Consider the following 26,191-nt stretch of genomic DNA (forward strand, 5'->3'; position numbering starts at 1 on the left):
AATTGGTCCAAGATGGCTTGTGGTGGATGGGAGCTTCTTGCCAGAAGTATCCACACTTCCCTTCTTCAGCCTCGGCTTACAGCGGAGCCCTCTTTTTCAACCCTTTGTCAGGCAGAAGGCCAAACAGAGTGACTGACAAAGCTCACATACTGTACATCAACCATTGCAAATATTCACAGTCCACAACAAAGTAATTTTGATTCCCTGTAAATGAACGCAGTCTAGGGGGTTCCTCCGGCTGTTTAATTCAGCTTTCTTCTGCATGGCTCACATTGCCCACCAGGGGCATGTGTGTGACTCACTTTGTCAGGGCACCATCAATGTGATGGATATTCACTGTCCAGGGCCTGGGGGAGGGGATCTTTTTGCCAAGCTCAGCCTTTGAACCAGCAGCTGATCCTTCCAGAAGTGAAAGAGTTGTTTTTGAGTAAGTTAAACTTCTAACCAATATTCCCGGCTCAACTTCTTGTTGTAAATGAGAACCAGTCTTCAGTTCTTTGTGTAAGTTACAGGCGATAATCAGTCTGAAGTTAAAAGGACAGCTTTGCAAACAAACAGCACTGTCCATAGAGCACAGGCTGCTGGCTCCATGCACAGGGCTGGCTGCTCAAGAGTGTAAAACAAAAGGGTTATGTTAATTGGGCTTGCATCAAACCAGACAACACCGGCTACATTATTTAGTTCAAAGAAACTTGCAGACCAGACTGACACAATGACTTAGCACATTAAATAGCTGTTCTATCAATAGTGGGGAGATTTGTGTGCTCAAAGAGTCAGCCTTCACAGCATTAATTTTGGGTGTTTGGAATCTCTGTCCCCAGAAGCTTTTAGACCATCTGTGTGAACTTCCCAGCAAAGGTATCTGAAAAAATAACACATGCATGTAAAGTCACCAAGTAGTGAAGAAACGTATAAATGTAAGAGAGCAGTCAGGCTTGTTAGAAATAGTCAAGAAACGACAAGAATAATGACACAAAGATGGGTAACTGGAATCCCTTCCTCTGCCTTCGGTTTCTCTGACGGTTGACTTGTTCAATTGTAACTTGTTGGTATGTCTTTTTAGCTTGCAGGAATTGTAGCTACCCGTTTTTGAAAGCCTTTGTGTTTTAGGAATTGTTTGTGATTTGAAAATCTTTTATAAGATAGAAATGCTCTGTGAGTTTTAAAACTTTTATCTAAATTTAAATGTGTGTCACTAAAAATAAACTAACTGTGTTTAAACTACTTCATTTGCTGGAAGGATCTCCTCCTTGGGGACCCACCGCTCAAAGAGTAGCTATTGGCAACTAAGCTCACCAGGGAGGATAAACAGGGAAGTGGTCTGGCCTTTGAAGTGTAGGTGGCTACAGAATAACCTCGCTTTAGTGAGGGTACCTGTAGCTATCTAATTCGAATAGAGTTTAAGATCTTTGTTTGAGTTCAGAACTTTACAGAGAGCAAACTCGATACCATCACGTCAAATAAGCATTGCACAAGTCTAATGACCTTGCTGCATACTTTGTATGTAGTGTTGATCATGATATTCATTGTTACCATCAGTCTTAATGTTGCAATCACAAATAAAAGTTCCATGCTACATATTGAAGTTTATGCTCTAGAAGTCCTTTAGAATTTAGTATGCTTTATTATCTTCTGATAGCAAATCATTTCACAGGCAAGTGTGCTCTTTCTTACATCAATGTAGTGACAGTACAATAAATTATCAAATTCTGTGTGTTTTCAGTTTGCCATAGTTTTCAAGACACCAAAATACTTTGACATGCACATTACCAAACCGATCTCAGTGTTTGTCCAGCTACGAAGGCGATCAGATGGCGAAACCAGTGAACCCAAACCATTCATATACTACCCACACAAGCAGGGTAAGTGCTTTTTGACTACAATTAAGAAAATTTTTGCATTTTCTTGATAAGTTTGCTTCTAGAACAACTGAAGGGAATTGGTTACAGTAATAATGAAACATGCAAATCAATTTACTTCTAGATTGTCTCTTGTAAGCAAAATATAAAATATATATTTTGTTATTTAAGAATTTTACCAGATACTTTGATAATTCTGCTCTGGCTATTTTAAATCATGGATTTCTTAGTGTCTTTCATGGATGCCTCATATCTGTCATCAGAAACTTCACAGTCCCAATGCATTTCTCTCTGCCTGATAGAGCATCTCACCACTGTGAACTTCTGTAATTAACAGTTCAACTCTGAACAGCCAAGAATTAATCTGCAACTTTATTTGTAAACAAATGGATGATATTTCCATTGGTGTATTGGGAGACAGTTTCAACAAGCATCATAACGTTTATCTTTTAAATTATTACCAATATAGAGAGATTTGGTTTAATTTTTTTCCAGTAAGGGTGGGAAAGGATTTTAATTTCAGATATCTGAATAAACTCCAAATTAATGGATGGAGTAATTTGACTAAAATGTGGACAATAATTGTCATAAATGCAGTTATGAAAATCGTGGATTTATTAAAATGTTTAAGCTAATTAAAATTCCTTAAAATGGTACCTTTTCTTGCAAAATTTATCATCCATCCAAGAATATTTTTAATTTTTCTTGCATAACAATAAGAAGGATAACGGTGAATTAGCCCCTAATTTTCTGTTCCATAAATAAGACCGTCAGATAGAATGGGCAAAGAACAGTCAATTCAATGTTTTAGAACTTTTTCCTTTCTTAATGAGATAAAGTTTCTACCCCTAATGAGGTTTGAGATCTTATTTTATCCTTTGTTTTTTTTTTTGCTTTGCTTTCTGTATTGTTTTATTTAAATAGCCAAGAAAAAACCTGAGAAGAAATGGCAAAAGACTTTCCCTAACTGTCCAGATAATTACGAGGAGCCAGCGTTAGCTCACAGGGGAGTATATGGTGATAATCTTGGAGAGGGTGAGTAAGTATACGACATCAGTTGAAGGGATAAGTCTACAATGACCCGGGTATAAAAACAGCACATTTAGAAATTTTGTATGACTCTTGCACTTGATTTCAAAGAATCCATTCACTATAGGCCATTTTTTGTAAAATGATTCAAATTGAAATCAACTTCCACTTTAAGATCTTTACTCTTTCAGGACCAATTGTTCATATGAAATGCATAATTCTGGAAATATCCCATTGATCCATACAGAGATTAATTTTTAAAGATGTTATTCATTGTTCATACTATCAAGATGACTTGGGCAGCATTCTTTTAGAAAATTATTCTACCATTGGGTGGCCCCTGCTGGTGACTGCACTAAAAGAGACTGCAGTTTGAAAATTGTAGGTAGAGTTCATATGTAGTTTCTCCTCCATTTAATTTAATGATTGAAAATATTATTTTATTAGCACACATACAGTTTCTCCATATGTACCTCTAGGGAGTGTCATTCCTTGCTGTGAATTCTCAATCATGGAATTATCCCTTCTTTGCATCTGGTATTTGAAACAAAGCTTGTAGGTATAGTCCTGCTTTTCTAGAAATCCTTTGGTGTAACAGTATAGTTACAGAAAGGTATACCTTCAGAAGAGGTCTTTTGAGCTATTGTTTCCTGCATACACACTGTAGGTACAAAAACACTGGGGGCTCAAAATGGAGAATTGATGTTTATTTTAAATGCTATGTGGCCAATTTGCTAACAATTTTGGGAAATTTAAAAAAAATCATGTTACTCATCAGGTAAGACTTCATTGTCACAAGTACAGAGAGTAGGCAGATGTCATTGCAGTACAACTTTAATTTGATTTGCAACCTTGCCAAATAGGCTGGGATGCTCCAGATGTCACATATGCTAGTAGTACATGAGAAATCAGGAATTTAGCATTAAAGTGAACCCATATCCAGCAGATACAGTATATTTAAAGCAACCTTGAATGATTTGCAGCAGTGTTTGAATTTAAGTTAATTCATGAGACGTCAGGAGAAAGAAGTATAGATAAGTTAGGTGGATGGGCCAAGGTATGACAAATAAAGTACAATTTGGCAAGATGTGAAATTGTTCACTTTGAAAAATAAAAATGAAGCATGAATTATCTTAATGAGACCCAGAGCATTCCTGGTGTCTGAATGTATGACTCATAAAACAATAATATAAAGGTACAGTGAGTAATTAGGAAAATTAATAGAATCAATTATATTATTTATTTCTAGAATGGAGTATAGAGTGATTATCTTTCAGGCGATTGATGAGACAACACATGGAATATTGTGTACAGTACTAATACCATTAACGAAGCAGGACAGAGAAGTTTTATTAAACTTTTACTTGGACTTGAAGGCTGCTTTATGTAGATGGAGAGTTGCTGAAACTGCATTCTCAGAATCAGAATCAGGCTTATTATCACTAGTATACGTAATGATTTTGTTATTTTGCAGCAGCTATGAAGTGCAATATATAAAAACTATTGTAGGTTACAATAAGTTACAAAAACATAAAAAATAAATAAAGACAGCAAAATAGTTAGGGAGTGTTCATGAACTGTTCAGGAATCTGATGGCAGAGGGGAAGAAGCTGTTCCTAACATGCTCCATTTGTATCTTCAGGCTCCTGTACTGCCTCATTGATGGTAGTAAGAGGGCATGTATCAGATGGTGAGGATCCTTAATAATGGATATCACCTTCTTGAGGCATTGCTTTTTGGAGATGTCCTCAATAGTGGGAAGGTTAGTGCCCATGATGGAGCTGGCTGAGTCTACGAACTTCTGCAGCCTCTTTCGATCCTGTGCATTGGAGCCTCCATGCCAAGCAGTGATGCAACCAGTCAGAACACTATCCATCATTAGTTAAAGTTAAAATCCGTAGGGTGTAACAAATATAAAAGCTTCACATTGAAGAAGTGCGGATGAATTTCACTAGTGCCCTGTCCAAAATATCCCTCTCATTCAAAATCACAAAAAGCAAACAGTCTGATCATTGTCCCATAAGTTAGTGAACAAATCGTCCTGCCCTATTTCCCTCACTGGAACTGGAACTATATATCAAAAGTGCTACATTACATTCAGATATTGAAGTTATAAATGGCACTGGTCTATTTTCATAAATAAATTTTTGGAGACTTATTGCCAAACATTACTTTTTACTGAATGATACAATCTAATTCTATGATAACTGCTAACTTGTATTGTCCTTCAAATTAGAACTTTTTTGAAACTTTCAGATTGGTGTATATATTTTCAAACTAGTACTTGTGATTATATAAGCCATTAAGTAATACTAAAATATCGAATTGGATGGATGCTTTGTATGACTGAACTTGGATTGTTATCATTAGAACACTGAAAATACTCACCATAATTATTCACAAGTTTCATTCCAAAAGCTGTAGTTTATTTGTTCAGAGCAGTTATTAACACAGTTCAAAACAATAAAAACAAGTGCAAATGCCATTCTCAGTCCATCACACCAGTAACTACACTGTTTTACATTATGCAGGTAGGTATGTCAATCAGAGCATTGTAGCATAGGTATCATTTTTATTCCTGTATGGTATCCAAGTTTCCCTGGCATCCCTAACTACCTCGGAACTGCTGCTGTCCTTTTGTGAGGCTATTCCAATAGAATTAATTGATAAAGAATTCCAGATCCTTCACATTTACAGTGAAGGAACAAGGTGGTGTGTAACTCAAAGGGGCAGCTGTTAATGCTGGTAATCCCATGTACCTACTGCTCCAGGCTTTCAAAGTGGTAAAAGTCACAGGTTTAGGAGGTTGCCTTGTCCAATGACAATAATATATTTTGTAGATGACATACACTTCTGTTAATTGCACTAGTGGTGGTGGGGGTGGGGGGGGGGGTGAATGATTAAAGTGGTAAGTGCATGGGCAGCCAAGCATGTTACTTTGTCGTGGATGATATAGAGTGCTGAGTGTTGCTCGAGCTGTACTTGTCCAGAAAAGTGAGAGAATATGTCAATGTCTGCCCAACTTGTGTTTTATAGACAGTGGAGTGAAACCACCAAGCACACAACACTGATCTGCTCATTTAGCCCATGTTTTGATGTGTGTGTCCCAGTAAGTCCAGTTGCTAGATGGTGATGACCCCGGGTTGTTGATACAGGTTGGATGGAGATTCAGTGATGGTGATCTTTTGAAGTGTAGACTGTGTTATAATGAGAGGCACATCTCACTCAACTTTCACATAACAAGTTCCTTTAAGCAGTAATGTGAAAATCTCCAGCAGTAATGGTGAGTGAGGTGTAAATGTTGATAGGACATGTTAGAACGATTTTTGGGTTTAGGACATATACATTTAGCAATTGACTTTGTCTTCAAATCTGAATATGTATTATACAGCTCTGAACAATGGGTTCCAAAAGCTGTGAATCCCAGACCAGACAATGTTGATTAAAATTCATTTGGCTGTCTGTGGTGTGGATGTGAATCATGAGGTGTGAAGGTTGTATGTAATTTCAAAGAAAGCAACGTCCATACATTGTAAATATGGAATTGTCCTTTGATGTTTGGCACATAAAATATCGGGCCCCACTTTGGGCCAGCAGACCTTTCGACCGAAAACCTCTCCATATGATTACCTCCCAAGAGGTAATGTTACAGCTATATAGGACCCTGGTCCAATGCCACTTGGAGTACTGTGCTCAGTTCTGGTCACCTCACTACAGGAAGAATGTGGAAACCATAGAAAGGGTGCAGGGGAGATTTACAAGGATGTTGCCTGGATTGGGAAGCATGCTTTATCAGAATAGGTTGAGTGAAATTGGCCTTTTCTCCTTGGAGCAGTGGAGAATGAGAGGTGACCTGATAGAGGTGTATAAGGTGATGAGAGGCATTGATCGTGAGGATAGTCAGAGGCTTTTTCCCAGGGCTGAAATGGCTAACATGAGAGGACACAATTTTAAGGCACTTGGAAGCAGGTACAGAGGAGATGTCAGGGTTAATTTTTTTTAATGCAGAGAGTGGCGAGTGCATGGAATGGGCTGCCAGCGACTGTGGTGGGGGCAGATACGATAGGGTCTTTTAAGAGACTCCTGGATAGGTACATAGAGCTTAGAAAAATAGAGGGCTATGGGTAACTCGAGGTAATTTCTAAAATAAGTACATGTTCGGCACAGCATTGTGGGTCAAAAGGCCTGTATTGTGTTGTAGGTTTTCTGTGTTTCTATGACGCCTGCTGTACTTTGTTTTGTCGAATAAAGAAGCTGCTTTGTATCTACCAGTAATTTTCTATGGTGACTTCACTCACACTACAGGACACCTGCAATAATGCATTTTCTTCAAATTAGCCATAGATGTTTTCAAAATTATGCCAGGGTATAATCTAATCCTAATGGTAGGATCTTCAGCTTCCTCCGGACTGTCATCTCAGAGGCATATGTGCTTTCAACTGAGACATACATTGTGTACTTTTTATGAAAAATCTTAAAACAAAATAAATAAATGGAAAGATTATGCAGCAAATATTATGTTTATATGAGAAGCAGATAATTAATATTAATGATGCCTAAATCTGTTTCAGAAATGACAGTTTTAAGAAGACCTGAATGTTTTATATCACCGTCCTGTGCACACAAAGATGACATTACTGGAGGTGAGGATAATGGTTTTAAATATCCCTATGAGATAAATGAAATATCCTCTAACTTCCATTACCGTAAACGATAATCATCCTTGAACTTGCATATTCTTTAAATTGTATTTAACAGTTAGATAGGATAATAAACATCTAAAGATCTCAGGTAATACCCTGCATTAACTGATCACTGTTTCAACAGCTACTGTGCAAAAGCATTTATTTTAATATTGTCGAAGTGTGGAATATAAAGTATTAGAATTATCTGAACAGTGTAGGAAGATGTTTAAGTGTAATGAATCCATGATTAAGCTCTCCCTGTGTGAATAGCTGAAAAATGCTCATCTCCAGTATTTCAAGTTGCTTTTCTTTGTTGGCAGTCAATGAATTTCCTAAATAATTTATTTGCTTTTTGGTGTGTGCGTGCTTCAGATTTTGAGAAAAACAAAAACACAGACACAAAACAGCTTATGAAGTGCTAAAACAATACCATTTGATTATGAAATAATAGATTTAAATTGACATCAAGATCAGTACAACATTGTGGGCCAAATTGTCTGTCCAGAGCTGTACTGTGCTTTATTCAATGTTCTAGATGTAATAGTTCATGATTTAATTGAATGGTGGAAAGAGTTGAATTAACATCTCTTGTGGTATCTTCTTCTGAAATGTATATTTTCAGCATTTTTACCTAGAAAATGGAATCCACAAATTTTCTGGTGTGCTCAACTTCACCGGCATAAAACTGTAAGACTGTTTTGCAAAAAAAGGGTGAAAATTGCCAAAAAGACATAGGAAGTCATTCTAGAATAGTTTGCACCTAAAAACCCACATAGCCCGACAGACATCTGGTGACAGTTTTTGCTTGGTAATCATAAAGGGTAATAGCCGGGTATTTGTATGTCGTGGGAGGAGGGATAGAGCTGCTAGGTGTCATGATAGAGGTCTGACAGTCTCATTTGTGAGGCAATATTGGGATGGCATTTCTGTGTGTCAGCTGGCCCAGGAAACTCATGAGAGCCAACATTTAAGAGCCTGGTAGGAGATGAACTCAGTTGCCTCAACCCGATGTGAGTATCCCTACCCACTTTCCAATGCAGAGATATATTTTAATCCCTCACAAGAGATGTAAAAGTGAGCTGCTTACTATGCAAACAGTTCCAGCAATCCACTTCAACAACTGACTCAAGAATTTATTAATTGATGGATTGTGATTAGTGCGAGTGGTTTTGCAAATTATTCCATTTGATCTGGGCTCTCTGGCTTGATCGCTGATGAACTAAATAGTGTTGGCAGAGTGTGGACAGCATCACTTGGAACCAACACTGCTACCTTATTAAACATAAGTAGGGATCAGCAATAGGTGCTGGTCTTGACAGCAGTACCTATTTCCTGAAAGAATGAAAAGAAAAATGAAGAACACCTCAAAGTAACCCAATGCACTAAGACTGTTCAACAATAGTCATCAGAGTATTCTATGCCAATGAAAGTGGAACTAGGTGTTACATAAATAGTGACTTCATTAGATGCAGGTATGAATCCAGAAAGGTGTCAGCCTGACTCATGTGATTAGGCATGAAAACTTCCCGATGGGTGTTACCTCATCCTAAAATGATCACTGGATTAACTTAAATGAAGATTTAATCACCTTTATATATGACATGCACATTAAAAATTGATGGCAAATGATCTAGGCTTTGGATTTAGGTTCTGCTCTCCACCATAAATAGTTTCTCTTTTGTTTTTCTACCACCTGATTGTGAATCTTCTCTAAATTTAATGGTAGCCATTTCATAATACTGTACAATGAACATTGCACAGTTACAGCAATTCACACAAGACTGTACATCATACATTTTAGATCATCAATAACTAACATTTTTCAACAAACATCTGCATGACTTGCATTTATCTACTCAATTATATTACTATGCTTTAAAATTTTAAATCCTTTAACGTTTTCTCAAAGTTCTTGCTTTAGTGTTATTAGTAGCTATCGTAGGTTACTTTATCCTTGCAAATTCAAATTGAGCTTACTTTTATGTTTTATCTGCAGGTTTACAATTTTCTCCAATTGTCCAATTTTCGAACATTTGAGTTGCCAGGTGATGGGGAAATAAGAAAAGACACTGGTTGTTTTCAATCACATGGCAACAACACAAGATACCAGGAATAATATATAAAAACTGTACAAGGCTAAAAGAGAATTGTTATAGTAATGTTTTACTATATAGTTAAATATGCAGATGAAACCTATGAATTCAAGGATTATTCTCTATTATGTTTCTGAATTTTAAAGAGATATTTATGATTATGTAACAAAATAATAAATAAATGTTATATAAAAAATGAATTATTGTGTAATTAAGATCCAAGACTGATATTACATGAGTCACTATGGTAAATTGTGATATGCTTCTTTAAAATCATCAATTAAAAAGTGTAGATAAAGTTCTTGAAATCGCTACCTCTGCAAACTCCATTTGTTACTCATGGAAAAACTTGGAATATGGAACATCCACTGCAAATGCTGCTTCTTTATTTTTTGTGTATAATAATCTATGAATTTTCAGTGTAAACTTGATTTGAGGAGCAAATGTACATTTTAATTTCTGATTGTGTAATTGCACAAAACTTTTAAGTTCCAATGGTAGAATTTATTAAAAGATAATTTAAGTACATAAAATATTCAATTAATACCTTGTATATCAAACTCGATTTTGACCACCTCATCTATCATAATTTATTGTGCTTCATTTAATTATAATGGTATTATGCTTAGCTGAGTTAGATTAATACATGTAAACTAGACCTAGCGTGCAAAAGATTTTCTACTATTCCAAAAAAGTAGACATTTATTGTATATTAATACACATGTATCATAAATTATGTCAATCGTCAAAAAATAAAAGCATTAGTTCCCTGAAATTGTTGGATTTCCTACTTTATTTACTATTAGTTGCAAAGCATTCAATTGATCAGGATCCGAACACTTGCATTGTTCATGTGATATTTAGATTGAAAATGAAGAGCAACTTGTATATGTATCTCAACATTCAAGATTGTTTAATGTCAGCTCCAGTCCAGAAGTGTAAAGGAGAATAAAATATTTGTTACTCCAGATCTGATGCAACACAAGACTGAACACATTAAGATAAAGAACTCAATAAGTAAAAACACAATAAATATAAATACATAAAATAGATTGACTGTAAAGTACCTCCATAAAGTGATGTGAGGCACAGGAGTGCCTGTACATAAGGTGACTCTAACAAGAAATGATAAGGTAGTGGTGGGATGGGTTAGTGGGTGGAGGTATTGATCAGCTTTACTGCTTGGGAAAGTAACTGTTTTCAGTCTCGTTGTCCTGGTGTAGATGCTACATACCTTCCTCCCTGATGGGAGTTGGACAAACAATCCACAAGCAGGGTGAGTAAAATACTTCATGATCCTTTCTCCTGAAAGGGCCTTTGTCGGGCACCTTTCTGTATCCTGATGGTGGGTGATGTAGCTTTGATTATCTATTGTAGAACTTTCCTGTCTACCGCTGTGCAGTTTCCACACCAGTTTGTTAGGATGCTCTCTACCACGCATCTGTAGAAGGACTTGAGTATTGATATGCATATTCCAGCTCAGAAAGTAGAGGCATAGGTGAGCTTTTTTGATTATTCTGGGACCGTGAGAGGCTGTGCGAGATGTGCTCTCACACGAGTTTGAAACTATTTATATCTATATCAACATCATTTAATTTATGAAATACTTTCACAAATGTAGCACTTTGATCATAGCAACGCTTCTCAAGACACTTAAGGAACATTGTCAACCGTCAATTTTCACCAAGCTACATACGGAAATATTAGGCTTGCTCAAAGAGGAAAGTTTCAAGGAATACTATGTTGAAAGGAAGGAACAGAGTATAGAAGTAATAAAATTTATATAGGGATTTCAGAGTCTTCAGCTATCTAGTCCCAATGATTGACAGAAAGCTAATATCTTCCTAATAGCTTTGATTCTAAATGAAATTAAATATTTTGTATAGAAATTAATATACTTGAGTAAATGTGTGCTAACAAATTTGTTCAGTGAATACTTCTATGTTTATTGAGATTGTTTTAAATTTCATTAGAACAATATTATGGACATCTGCTAAGTTTTCAAGCATGTGAGTTCATTTTATTTCTTTGAGCATCTTATAATTGTAGAATATAGGAACAGTCTTAAAGCCAAAGATATGCTAGAATCAAGTGTATCCTTGTTCTTTATCTGTTTCTATATTTGTATATAGAAATTCTATTAATACAAATATACCTTTTCAAAAGACTTTCCCGAAAACAGTTTCACTTTATCTGTTTTAAGCCTGTGGTAAGTTGTCACTTGGTATATTTCTTTGATCCTTTTAAAACAATGTTACAATTCACTAACACACATCAAAGTTGCTGGTGAATGCAGCAGGCCAGGCAGCATCTGTAGGAAGAGGTGCAGTCGACGTTTCAGGCCGAGACCCTTCGTCAGGACTAACTGAAGGAAGAGTGAGTAAGGAATTTGAAAGTTGGAGGGGGAGGGGGAGATCCAAAATGATAGGAGAAGACAGGAGGGGGAGGGATGGAGCCAAGAGCTGGACAGGTGATTGGCAAAAGGGATACGAGAGGATCATGGGACAGGAGGTCCGGGAAGAAGGACAAGGGGGGGGGGGGACCCAGAGGATGGGCAAGAGGTATATTCAGGGGGACAGAGGGAGAAAAAGGAGAGTGAGAGAAAGAATGTGTGCATAAAAATAAGTAACAGATGGGGTACGAGGGGGAGATGGGGCATTAGCAGAAGTTAGAGAAGTCGATGTTCATACCATCAGGTTGGAGGCTACCCAGACGGAATATAAGGTGTTGTTCCTCCAACCTGAGTGTGGCTTCATCTTTACAGTAGAGGAGGCCGTGGATAGACATGTCAGAATGGGAATGGGATGTGGAATTAAAATGTGTGGCCACTGGGAGATCCTGCTTTCTCTGGCGGACAGAGCGTAGATGTTCAGCAAAGTGGTCTCCCAGTCTGCGTCGGGTCTCGCCAATATATAAAAGGCCACATCGGGAGCACCGGAAGCAGTATATCACCCCAGTCGACTCACAGGTGAAGTGTTGCCTCACCTTGAAGGACTGTTTGGGGCCCTGAATGGTGGTAAGGGAGGAAGCGTAAGGGCATGTGTAGCACTTGTTCCGCTTACATGGATAAGTGCCAGGAGGGAGATCAGTGGGGAGGGATGGGGGGGACGAATGGACAAGGGAGTTGCGTAGAGAGCGATCCCTGCGGAATGCAGGGGGGGGGAGAGGGAAAGATGTGCTTAGTGGTGGGATCCCGTTGGATGTGGCGGAAGTTACAGAGAATAATATGTTGGACCCGGAGGCTGGTGGGGTGGTAGGTGAGGACCAGGGGAACCCTATTCCTAGTGGGGTGGCGGGAGGATGGAGTGAGAGCAGATGTACGTGAAATGGGGGAGATGTGTTTAAGAGCAGAGTTGGTAGTGGAGGAAGGGAAGCCCCTTTCTTTAAAAAAGGAAGACATCTCCCTCGTCCTAGAATGAAAAGCCTCATCCTGAGAGCAGATGCGGCGGAGACGGAGGAATTGCGAGAAGGGGATGGCGTTTTTGCAAGAGACAGGGTGAGAAGAGGAATAGTCCAGATAGCAGTGAGAGTCAGTAGGCTTATAGTAGACATCAGTGGATAAGCTGTCTCCAGAGACAGAGACAGAAAGACCTAGAAAGGGGAGGGAGGTGTCGGAAATGGACCAGGTAAACTTGAGGGCAGGGTGAAAGTTGGAGGCAAAGTTAATAAAGTCAATGAGTTCTGCATGCGTGCAGGAAGCAGCGCCAATGCAGTCGTCGATGTAGCGAAGGAAAAGTGGGGGACAGATACCAGAATAGGCACGGAACATAGATTGTTCCACAATGCCAACAAAAAGGCAGGCATAGCTAGGACCCATACGGGTGCCCATAGCTACACCTTTAGATTGGAGGAAGTGGGAGGAGCCAAAGGAGAAATTATTAAGAGTAAGGACTAATTCCGCTAGACAGAGTGGTGGTAGAGGGGAACTGATTAGGTCTGGAATCCAAAAAGAAGCGTAGAGCTTTGATACCTTCCTGATGGGGGATGGAAGTATATAAGGACTGGACATCCATGGTGAAAATAAAGCGGTGGAGGCCAGGGAACTTAAAATCATCGAAAAGTTTAAGAGCGTGAGAAGTGTCACGAACGTAGGTCGGAAGGGATTGAACAAGGGGTGATAAAACTGTGTCGAGGTATGCAGAAACGAGTTCAGTGGGGCAGGAGCAAGCTGAGACAATAGGTCGGCCAGGACAGGCAGGTTTGTGGATCTTGGGTAGGAGGTAGAAACGGGAAGTGCGGGGTGTGGGAACTATAAGGGTGGTAGCAGTGGATGGGAGATCCCCTGAGCAGATTGGTGATAGTGTGGGAGACAATGGCCTGGTGCTCCTTAGTGGGGTCACGATCGAGGGGTAAATAAGAGGAGGTATCCGCGAGTTGTCGCTGTGCCTCGGTAAGGTAGAGGTGAGTACGCCAGACTACAACAGTACCCCCTTATCAGCGGGTTTAATAATAAGATTAGGATTAGTGCAGAGGGAGTGGAGAGCAGAGCGTTCCGAAGGAGTGAGGTTGGAATGGGGACAAGGTGCGGTGAAGTCGAGACGGTTGATGTCCCGTCGGCAGTTAGCGATAAAGAGATCCAGAGCAGGCAGAAGACCAGAGCGGGGTGTCCATGAAGAAGAGGAGGGTTGAAGACGGGAGAAGGGGTCATCGGTGGGGGTGGAAGAGTCCTTGCCGAAGAAGTAGGCTCGGAGACGGAGACGGCGGAAGAAAAGTTCCGCATCATGGCGAACGCGGAACTCGCTGAGGTGTGGGCAAAGGGGGACAAACGTAAGGCCCTTACTGAGAACAGAGCGTTCTGCCTCCGACAGTTGAAGGGGATGGTAAAGATCCGGCACGGATGAGAGCTGGGATCAGAGGGGGGAGGGGGGAGGATGGGGGTGTCAGTGGAGAGGGGAGGGTTGGGGTGAGAGAAAGGTGGAGCCTCTGAGGGCCCAGGAGTTGACGGTGGGATCTGAGGAAGACGGGGCTGCGGAGTAGTGGTGGGGGAAGGGGAGACGGGAGTCACAACAGCAGCACATAAAGACCCGGCCTGGAGTTCAAGGCTACAATTACAATTAAAATTACAATTCACTAAATATGTTGAATTATCAATAAAGATGATACCTCAAGGCAAGGTATCATCTTTACAGGGCAAGGTGGCAGGAAGTATGGAATGAAAAACTGGTTTATTAAGCCTGTTGCTTGAATGGTATTGATGCCAAATTATTGTATTGGGACAGATCCAGGATGCTAGACAGTGTTCAAATTCAAAGTTCAAAGTAAATTAACTATTAAAATAAGCATCATATACTACCTTGAGATTCATTTTCTTGCAGGCATTTATGGGTAAAATAGTAGCAGAGCAGTTAGCACAATGCTATTACAGCTTGGGGTGTCAGAGTCAGAATTCAATTCCGGAATCCGCTGTAAGCAAGTTTGTATGTCCTTCCCATGTGTGTGTGGTTTCCTTTGGCTTTTCCAGTTTCCTCCCACAGTCGAAAATGTACTGGTCATTGTAGATTGTCCTGTGATTAAGCTCGAGTTAAATCAGTTGGTTGCTGTACAGAGGGGCTCGGTGGGCTGGATGGGCCTGTTTCATGCTGTATTTCCAAATAAAAAAAGAAATACTATGGAATTTTATGAAAAGCTATACACAAACAAAGCCTGTCAATCAATGTGCAAAAGAAAAACTGAGCAAATAAAAATAATACTGAAAACTTGAGTTGTAAGGAGTCCTTGAAATTGAGTCTGTAGTTTGTAGAGTCAGTTCAGAGCAGTGGTGAATGAAGTTATCCATGCTGGTTCAGGAGCCTGATGGCTGTAAGGTAATAATTGTTCCTGAACCTGTTGGTGTGGGATCTAAGGCTTCTGTACCTCTTGTTCGATGGTAGGAGTGAGAGGAAAGCATAGCCTGGATGGTGGACATCTTTGATGACGGATTCTTTCTCTCGTGGCCGTAGTCCATGTAAATGTACTCAATGGCGAACAGATAATGAAACCAATCAGAGTAAAATTTTAATGTTACTAAGATACCTCTGAATAGATGAATTAGGTGCTTGAGTAAGTCACTTAGCATCTCAAGCCAGCTCTATCATTTATAAGTTGAAGGGTGATCTGATTGTAATGATAACTCTCCATTCTCATCTGACCTGGTAAATTTCCCTTCTTTCTTTATCAAGAATCTATCTCTGCCTTAAAAATATTCTACTTCCAGTGCTCTTTGAAGAGGAGTCTTCCAAAGATAAACAAACCTCTGAAATTTCTCCTGGGCTGTGTCTTAAATGGAAATCCTCTTCAGCTTAAATAGTGAACTCCATCTTTAGATTCTCCCAGAACAAACGCATCCTCTCCACATCCACTCAGTCACGGCACTTGAAGATCTTACATGTTTTAATCAACATACTCCTGGAATTACATCATCTATCCCTTCCTGGAAAAATCCATCATTTCCCATGTTAATACCTTTCTACTGAGCTCTCCTTCTGCATTTTCAGTTATCACATCTTTATAAGGTTGATCCACTTCCCCAGGACTTAATACAAATCCTCAATCTTCCCTAATTATGTGGCTCACTGGATCACAGGTTGTAGAATGGTTCCAATACAGTATAACTCCCAGTTATCCCAACAGGATAACTCCCAATATCCACATTTCCTGTGTCCTCACCCACCACCCGACCAGTCTCTGCAGCCAGCACATAATTCTTTGAAACTTCTACCACCATCCCACCACCAAACACATCTTTCCCTCCTCCCCCACCCCACTCCCAGCTTTCTGCAGGGATCACCCCCTACGTGACTCCCTTATCCATTCGTCCCTCCTGTCACTTATCCTTACAAGCAGAACAAGTGCTACACCTGCCCCTACACCTCCTCCCTCACTACCATTCAGGGCCCCAAACAATCCTTCCAGGTGAGGTGACATTTCACCTGTGAGTCTGTTGGGGTCATATACTGTGTTCGGTGGTCCCAGTGTGGCCCCTTGTATATCAGTGAACCTAACAGAGATTGGGAGACCGCTTTGCCAAGCATCTATGCTTCGTCTGCCAGAACAAGCGGGATCTCCCAGTGCCCACCCATTTTAATTCCACTTTCCATTCCCATTGCGATATGTCCATCCATCGCCTCCCTCTGGTACTCTAACCCCCACTCCCTCTCTTCTTTCTTCCATGGCCTTCTGTCTCTTTCATCAATCAACTTCCTAGCTCTTTGCTTCATCCCTCCCACCTCCAAGTTTCACCTATTGCCTGGCGTTTCTCTCTTCCCTCCCCACACCTTTCAAATCTACTCCTCAGCTTTTTTTCTCCAGTCCTGCTGAAGGGTTTTAGCCCAAAATGCCGACTATACTTTGTTCCATTGATGCTGCTTGGCATGCTGAGTTCCTCCAGCATTTTGTGTGTGTTGCGCAGATTTCCAGCATCTACAGACTTTCTCTTGTCTGTGAACTATGCAGAGGAGATTGTTGGATTGTAGTATTACCCTGCAACTCCTATGAGCACAGGTACCAATAGCAGTTTGTTGCTGCGTGACAATTGTGTACATTCGTGTAGGCTTTCATCTTGTACTTTGAAGTTTATCAGCAGCAACACTCTAATGCCTTTGGTTGATTTACCTTGTTTAAGCAAGGACAAAGAACTGCAGGAGCTTCAGCATCTGTAGTCAGCTAATTTAAACAGCTTCATAAATTGCACAAAGGGAACAACATATTTGAAGCTTGCTTTAAAAAAATCAGTTCACCCACCATTAGTATTGCTTGGTTGTTGTGCTTTCCCGCCTGCATATCACAGTGCCTCCCTCATGGCCATCATCTTGCTGCTGCAGAATTGGTTCTATTCTTGACTCTGAGTTACGTATGCCCTTCAGAATGCCCAAGATAAGCTCCAGCCTTCGATGGGCCAGCCTCACACTGCAAGGTGGTGTGCTTGCCCCTTGCCGTTTGGGGAAGCAAGCCTGGCAAACTGGTGAGATCAGTGGAGGAGAGGCAGCAGCTGCTGGGGTCAGTTCCCATGCGCTCTCGGGGTACCAGGCAAACAACACACAGACTGCACATTATCGTGGCCCTTGAATCCTGCCAATTCTGGTAAATATAGCATGGAATGCAGTCCCAGCTACCAGCACCGATGTCTTGCAGAGCAACAAGCTGCTGTCCCGAAGAACCAGTCTGCTGCAAGCTCCATCAGACTGAAACCCTGTCTCAGTGGAGGCAGAAAATTGCTTGCTCAGCTGCTGTGTTTCCTTGGCATTGCCCTCACTTGGCACAGAAGTGGAAATCAATTCCAAAATCACAATGTACCTGCTCCTGAGAGTGTGTGGACGTGAACTCCACTAAATCCTCGCATGATAACTAGGTTTGACACTGCTGTAAGAAATTCAGTGTGCTGATCTAAGATCTTTTTTCCAAATACCCACCTCTCATCAGACGCCTCTAAGACAGGGCTACTGAATTGACTCGACCTGGGCTTGAGACAACACCTTCCCATCCTGACTGCAGTCCTCAGGTGCCCGGATTCTTCCCTCATGAGGTGTGCCACTCTAAACTCCTCTACCGCTGCCAGAAGCTGCAAAAGGACAGGTGCACTGATCAAATAATAGTCATAGTCATAGCCATAGTCATACTTTATTGATCCCGGGGGAAATTGGTTTTCATTACAGTTGCCCATAAATAATAAATAGTAATAGAACCATAAATAGTTAAATAGTAATATGTAAATTATGCCAGGAAATTATGAAATAAGTCCAGGACCAGCCTATTGGCTCAGGGTGTCTGACCCTCCAAGGGAGGAGTTGTAAAGTTTGATGGTCACAGGCAGGAATGACTTCCTATGACACACTGTGCTGCATCTCGGTGGAATGAGTCTCTGGCTGAATGTACTCCTGTGCCCACCCAGTACATTATGTAGTGTATGGGAGACATTGACCAAGATGGCATGCAACTTGGACAACATCCTCTTTTCAGACACCACCGTGAGAGAGTCCAGTTCCATCCCCACAACATCACTGGCCTTATGAATGAGTTTGTTTATTCTGTTGGTGTCTGCTACCTTCAGCCTGCTGCCCCAGCACACAACAGCAAACATGATAGCACTGGCCACCACAGACTCATAGAACATCCTCAGCATTGTCCAGCAGATGTTAAAGGACCTCAGTCTCCTCAGGAAATAGAGACAGCTCTGACCCTTCTTGTAGACAGCCTCAGTGTTCTTTGAGCTGCCGTTTGACTGCTGGAGCTGGCACTGCCATCTCTTTCTAAAAATTAAAGTTTAGTTCAGGAGTGCTGCATATGCAGGGCCCTTAACATTGTCAGTGATGCCTCCCACCCATCCAAATATCTCTTTGGCACCCTACCATCAGACAGGAGGTACCACAGCATGAGGACAAGAACTGTTAGGATGGGAAACGGCGTCTTTCACCCAGGCTATAAGATTACTGAGCTCCCTGCTATCAGCCAGGTCTCACTATGTATTGAGTGCCAGTGATGTTATACTGTACTTCTTAAACTTTTATTATATGTACAATAAACGCTAGGCCAAACAGGGCCATTAACTAAAACTCTCAAATGGGAAACGAAGCCTACACTGCGGCTGAAAAGAGCATCTAAATATTAAATGAATACTGCTAGTCTTCAGAGTCAGTTGACTCGACAGTCCAATTTCTCAGGCAAGGCCGAATACAAGTCGGCAGCAAAGCGTTGCTGTACTGGGTTCAAGTTTCGACAAACACTGCGACGGAAAGAATTGAGTTAAATACTATCACAATGAAATAATAATTAGCTGACATGTGCATATTCATGAGCACAATTCCCGTATCTGCTGCGCTGCTGAATCTGTGGTTGTGTCAGGGCAGCCCCTGAGCCACAAACTTGTGTCCACTGGAAGTCCCGGATGAGGGACTTTTCCAAGATGTCCTTCGCTAGTATCCAAGTATATTCTTCTACACCATACCCTTCCCAATCCACAAGGTACTGGAGTTTACCATGTACCTGGTGAGATGCCAGGAGGTGCCGCACCATATAGGCAAGGGAACCATCTACCAGGCGGGGAGGAGGGGGAGGAGGGGTGACTGGGACCAGGGGAGAGGTAGTAACTGGCTTGAGCTGGGAAACATGGAATACTGGCTCAGTCAGTGATGCTGGTAGATGCATCCAGAGTCAAGTGCCTTGTTGACAGCCTTTTCCACTACAAACGGTCCCACGTAGTGTGGTACCAATTTGTGGCTCTCGACGTTCAGGGGGAGGTCCCTTGATGCCAACCAGATCTCCCCTCCGGACTTGAATGGCCTTACCTGTCGACGGAGTTGATCAGCCTGCTGGGAATGTTGTTTCTGGGCGTGCAGCAGAGAAACCCTGACTTGTCTCCAGGTGCGCCTGTAGCGCTGGATGAGCTGTTCAGCAGCGGGAACTCCTATGTCAATCTCCTGATCAGGAAACAGCGGGGGCTGGAATCCCTTCTGGCATCCATCTTCCGGTGGAGGATGACTGGAGGTTATTGGGGGCAATCTCTGCCCAAACTAATTGGGAGCTCCAGAACGTGGGGTTGGAAGAGGCAAGACAGCGCAGGGTTGTCTCCAACTACTAGTTCACTCACTCATTCTGACCATTGCATTGGAGATGGAACCAGACGAGAGGCTGGCCATGGCTCCGGCAATACAGCAGAAAGCCTTCCAAAAGCAGGAAGTGAACTGTGGTTCACGATGTTCTATGTTCTATGTCTGAGGAAAGCCATGAAGCCTGAACACATGTTGAACTATGAGTGTAGCAGTCTCACGAGCCAATGAGATTTTGGGAAGGGCAATGCAGTCAGTAGCCTTGGAAAGTCGATCCACAATGACCAAAATGGTGGTGTTTCCGTTAGACGGGCATCCCAGTGATGAAATCGACTGAGACGTGCAACCAGGGGCGGTGGGGCACAGGTAGTGGACATAATAAACCTGCAGGATGCTGGCACTATGTCTTGTTGCAAGTGCAGGTGGGACAGGCAGATACAAAGTTGTGGACACCTTGGGACACAGATGGCCACCAAAATTGTCTCTTTATAAACTTCTGGGTCCGTTGAATTCCTGGATGTCCAGCCAGACAGGAGGAGTGACCTCATTCTAACATTTTGGAAAACACCGCTGCAGGGACAAGCAGCTGGTGGGGAGGTCCCCCATCCGGGCCTGTGTCTGACTATTGGGCAGCCCTCACCTCTGCCTCTATTCCCCAGATCACCGGAGCAGCAATACATGAATGAAGAAGAATAGGCTCTGGATCGGCATTGTCCTCAGATCCGTCGAACTGCCGCGAGAGAGCATCGACCTTATTATTCTCGCTGCCGGGACGATAGGTGAGGATAAAATTGAATCATGTGAAGAAAAGAGCCCACTGGGCTTGACAGGAGTTGACTCTCTTTGCATCTTGAATGTAGGAGAGGTTCTTGTGATCTGTCCAGACCAAGAATGGAAGCTCTGCCCCCTCCAGCCAGTGTCACAGGGCCTCCTTGACAGCCAGAAGTTCCCAGTTCCCAACATTGTAATTCCTCTCGACCAGAGTCAAACAATGGGAAAGAAAGGCACAAGAGTGCAGCCGGCTATCCGCAGATGAGCACTGAGAGAGGACAGCTCCAATGCTGACATTGGATGCATCCACCTCGACAATGGATGGCTGTGACGGGTCTGGGTGTTGCAGCAGTGGGGCAGTGGTGAAAGGTCACTTTAACTCTGAAAATGCTTGGTCGGCATCGTCCATCCAATGGAATACTGTTGAGGTCTTCCAGGAGAGTGCATTAATTGGAGCCGCGATAAAGCTGAAATTCTGGATGAAGTGGCAATAAAAGTTCACAAACCTCATGAAGTGCCATATCCGTTTGACTGTAAATGGTTTGGGCCTCTCTGTAACTGCCTGAACCTTACTAGGGTCCATTTGAACACTAAATGGGATAAGTATATAGCCCAAATACGACACCTGGTCTTTATGGAATTCACATTTTTCGGGCTTGGCGTACAAGTTATTTTCAAGAAACCGCCTGAGAACTCTCCAGACATGCTGGACATGCTCCTGATGAGAGTGGGAATAGATAAGGATGTCATTTAAAAACACAATCACAAACTGATTCAACATGTCCCTGAGCAGATCATTAACTTAGGCCTGGAATACAGTTGGCCAGACCAAAAAGCATCACCAGGTACTCATAGAGGCTATTAGAGGTGTTGAAAGCTGTTTTCCATTCATCCCCTTCTCTTATCTGAACCAGATTGTAAGCACTGCGCAGATCAATTTTGGAAAATATGGTTGCTCCCTGAAGATGTTCAAAAGCAGACACGAGCAGGGGAAGAGGGGAAGTAGCAGTTCTTCACAGTGATGTTGTTCAGGGGCCGGTAATTGGTGCAGGGACGGACTTTGCCATCTTTCTTACTCACAAGAAAGAAGCCTGTTCCTGCCAGCGAGGTTGACGGATGGATAAACCCCATGGCCAATGCCTCCTTGATGTATTCCTCCATGGCCACCATTTCAGGACGAGAGAGGGAAAAAAGCCGGCCCAGGGAAGAACTAGTGCCAGGTAGGAGGTCTATGGCATAGTTGTATGGCCAGTGTGGGGGCAGGGTGGTGGCCTTTCTTTTACTGAAAATCTCAAGGAGATCTGCATATTCAACCGGAATCCCAGACAGGTTCACATCCTTAGCTGACATAGGAGGGGATTCATGGAATGGAGCTTGATTTGGACACAGAGAGGTAGACAGGCATGCCAGTCCCCACTCTTGGAGTACTTTCAGAGACCAATCAATCCATGGGTTATGTCAGGAAAACCAGGGGAGATCAAGTACCAGTAGCAGTTCAGGTGAATTAACCAGATAGAAAGATGGTTCTTCATGATGGTTGCCTTCAAGCACCAGTTGGAGGGGTTGGGTGGAAAGGTGGATCTGGCCGGTGCCCAGCATCCAGTGCCTTGATGTTGATCTTTTCTCTTAATTCCTGAGTCAGAACTCCTCATCTTTGAGCTAGACAGATGTCCATGGGATTCCCAGCTGCACCAGGGTCGATAAACACCTTAAGTTCATGGGTCTGAGACCTTCACAACAAGGAAGCTATGAGCATTACAGAATTACGGGAAGCTGACTGAAGAGAGAACTGGCCCATCAGGATTCCCCTCCCTGCTGACGGGTATTCCCTTTTACTGGACGCTTGGAACATGCCACCCGGAAGTGTCCTGGATCACCATAACAGAGGCAGGAATCTGTTCTCCAGTGCTGCTCTCATTCCTCCTGAGATAGGAGCCTGTGCCCTACTTGCATAGGCTCCTCCTTGAACTGGGTACTGGGTGGTGAGGGAGGGAGAGTGGGCGAGGAAAGACGGTGATCAGACGTAGGAAGCTTGAAACACGTTTTCCCTGCACCACTCAGTCACCCAGTCGTCAACTTGAACAGCCAGATTAATCATGTGTTCCAGACCATCCTGCTCATCCCAGACAGCGATTTCATGTGAATTCACACGCTCAGTCCATGTTGGAAAGCAGTGATGAGAGATCTCTCATTCCAACCCGTCTCTGCTGCAAGGGTACAGAATTTAACTGCATAGGCTCTCACCATTCCTCTGCCTTGGCACAGGTCCAAGAGTCAGTGGGCAGCCTCCTGACCCCTTATTGAAAGATCAAAAACCCTCCCTAACTCCATCATGAAATGTCGGAATGACTGGACCAGTCATTCCGTAAAGCGCTCCCGTAAAGCGTTGAACAGGCTGGGTGGAGTCCATCCAGAAGATTAACCATGTACGCCAGTTTTTGTGCATCATCTCCAAAACTACCAGGTTGGGCTTGGAATATTAGCTTGCATTGGATAATAAAATTACTTCAACCATCAGGATCACAAGAATATCTGCCTGGCGGTGGAATACTCGATTACTGAATGGACGTGGGAGTCTGTGGGGGTCCGAAGGCGGGAGTTAGCTCTGGTCCGGGTCCGGGTCCGGGTATGGGAGTGGGAGCATTAGTAGCAAAGATTGTCGGGGCAGCAGAAAAGGAGGACCTGCAAGATGCTGGGAGTAGAACTGAGGTGGCCAGAGGCTGCTGAATTGCGTTGGCAAGAATGTTAATGGCTGTCACCTGATGCTGGCTGTCCACAGTGAGCTCATGGATGGCGGTCGTGAGTGCAGAAATCGCAGATACCTGAGTCCGATTGTCTGCAGTGAGCTGTTCCACCTTTGTGGCTAAGGATGATACCTCTTCCTCCAGATGAGACTGGGCTTGTTGGCACGAGATTATCTGTCTCATTGCCTCCGTAACTTCACTCAGAACAGATTCCATTGCCTGTAGCTTGTCTCCTACCTGACCAACGAATCTCATGGCCAAGGTCAGCTGCTCTCTCTCTGCTGGGTCCATTTTTGTGAGGTGCTGTCACTAAGTTCAGATATGGCCCAAGTACAGAGTGAGAGACACTGAAGTGGGTCGATAGTTCACAGACTTTAACGTGAACAGTTAGAGCAGCGGTCCCCAACCGCCGGGCCACGGACCGATACTGGGCCGCAGAGCATGTGCTACCGGACCGTGAGGAAACTGTATGAGTCAGCTGCACCTTTCCTCATTCCCTGTCACTCACTGTTGAACTTGAACATAGGGTTGCCAACTGTCCCGTATTTGCCGGGACATCCTGTATATTGGGCTAAATTGGTTTGTCCCGTATTTCCCCCGCTAAGGTAGAGTGTTCCTATGAAACCTTTCATGCCGAAATGGTGTAAAGTGAAGAAGCAATTACCATTAATTTAGATGGGAAAAATTTTTCAGTGTTCCCAGACCCAAAAAGTAACCTAACAAATCATGCCAAATAACACATAAAACCAAAAATAAATAACACTAACATATAGTAAAAGCAGGAACTATATGATAAATACACAGCCTATATAAAGCAGAAATAATGTATGTACAGTATAGTCGGGAAGATGAAGGCAAAACCGATTTGTGGGGGAAAAAAATCGGCACGTACGCGCATGTGCATACAGGTGCCTGCGCAAGGCTTCATGGTCATGGTAGTCTTTCCTGGGGTAAACACAAGTGTCCCAGGATTTGACTGCTACTTTTGTCCCTTATTTGGGAGTGAGAAAGTTGGCAACCCTAACTGTAAAAGACATGTTGAGGTGAGTTTAACCCTACTTGAACACCCCTCCCCCCCCCCCGCCGGTTGGCCAGTCCACAAGAATATTGTCAATATTGAACCGGTCTGCGGTGCAAAAAAGGTTGGGGACCCCTGAGTTAGAGGGAGAAGGAAACAATAAATGCTTGGCCAAACAGGGCCGTTAACTGAAAATCTCAAGTTGAAAACGAAGCCTGCACTGCAGCTGAAAGGAATAACTGAATATAAAACAAATAGGCTAGTCTTCAGAGCCAGTTGACTCGACAGTCCAATTTCTCAAGCAAGGCTGAATGCAAGCAGGCAGGCAGCGAAGCAGCGCTGTCCTGGGTTCAAGTCTCGACAAGCGCTATGATGGAAAGAATCGAGTTAAATACTATCACAATGAAATAATAATTAGCTGACATGTGTATATTCATGAGTGCAATTGCTGTGTCTGCTGTGCTGCCAAATACATGGTTGTGACACCAACTCACTGCTGCAGTTTGAGGTTACCACTTATTTCAAAAGGGCGATAATCATACAATAGCAATGTGAACTGCCTCAAAAACTATCACCCTGTGCAATTCCCATCTACTATGATGAAGTGCTCTGAGAGGTTGGCTATGGCTACAATCAGCTCCTACCTAAGAAAGGACCTGAACCCATTGCCTATCACCACAATAGGAGGATGCAATCTCACTCACTCTCCACTTGGCTTTGGACCACCTGGACAATAGTAATACCTACGTTAAGCTGCTGTTTATTGACTAAAGTTCAGCATTCAACACAATCATACCCTCAGTTCTAATCAACAAGCTCCAAAACCTGAGCCTCTGTAGCTCCCTCTGCAACTGGATCCTCAACGTTCTAAGTGGAAGACCACAGTCTGAGGAGATCAGAAATAACACCTCCTCCTTGCTGCCAATCAACACAGCCGCATCTCAAGGATGTGTGCTTAGCCTACTGTTCTACTCTCTACACCTATGATTATGTAGCTGGGCACAGCTCAAACACCACCTATAAGTTTGCCGATGATGCAACTATTGTTGGCAGAATTTCAGGTGGTGATGAGAAGGCTACAGGAGCAAGACAGATCAGGTGTTTGAAAAGTGTTGCAGCAACTGCCGTACTCTCAACATCAGTAAGACCAAGGAATTGATTGTGGAATTTAGGAAGGGGAAATCAAAGGTAAACACACTAGTCCTCTTCGAGGGATCAGAAGTGGAAAGGGTGAGTATTTTCAAGTTACTGGATGTCAACATCTCTGAGAATCTATCCTGGATCCAACATATTAATACAATTGCAAAGAAGGCATGACAGCAACTATATTTCATTTGGAGTTTGAGGATAATTAGCATGTGACCAAAGACACTCACAAATTTCTACAGATGTACTGTGGAGAGCATTCTAATTGGTTACATCACCATCTAGTATGGAAGGGCTATTACACAAAAGCTACAGAAAGTTGTAAA

At 42.5% G+C, this 26,191-nt stretch overlaps 1 protein-coding gene and 1 long non-coding RNA gene across 4 annotated transcripts in view; one reads left to right on the plus strand and one right to left on the minus strand.

Annotated features, from left to right (window-relative positions):
- The window catches only part of LOC140200831 (nuclear factor NF-kappa-B p105 subunit-like), a 46,879-nt gene extending 36,501 nt beyond the window's left edge, over positions 1–10,378 (plus strand). For 2 of the 3 annotated variants that reach the window (XM_072264457.1, XM_072264459.1), the window contains 4 exons: positions 1,724–1,862; positions 2,784–2,894; positions 7,460–7,531; positions 9,570–10,378. In XM_072264457.1, coding sequence (XP_072120558.1) covers positions 1,724–1,862; positions 2,784–2,894; positions 7,460–7,531; positions 9,570–9,610 — 363 coding nt within the window. In that variant the 3' untranslated portion in view covers positions 9,611–10,378. Of the gene's footprint in view, positions 1–1,723; positions 1,863–2,783; positions 2,899–7,459; positions 7,532–9,569 lie in introns of all 3 variants that reach the window. The other variant, XM_072264458.1, reaches the window with a different exon arrangement.
- Positions 10,379–15,093: 4,715 nt separating this feature from the next.
- LOC140200455 (uncharacterized) overlaps positions 15,094–26,191 on the minus strand; it is a 48,517-nt gene continuing 37,419 nt past the window's right edge. The window contains exons 2-3 of the long non-coding RNA XR_011886625.1: positions 18,054–18,202; positions 15,094–15,245 (exon numbers count right to left, since the gene is read on the minus strand). This is a non-coding gene — a long non-coding RNA (uncharacterized lncRNA). The remainder of the gene's footprint in view (positions 15,246–18,053; positions 18,203–26,191) is intronic.

This window comes from Mobula birostris, chromosome 7, assembly GCF_030028105.1.
Source record: "Mobula birostris isolate sMobBir1 chromosome 7, sMobBir1.hap1, whole genome shotgun sequence".
NCBI classification, from domain to species: Eukaryota; Metazoa; Chordata; class Chondrichthyes; order Myliobatiformes; family Myliobatidae; genus Mobula; species Mobula birostris.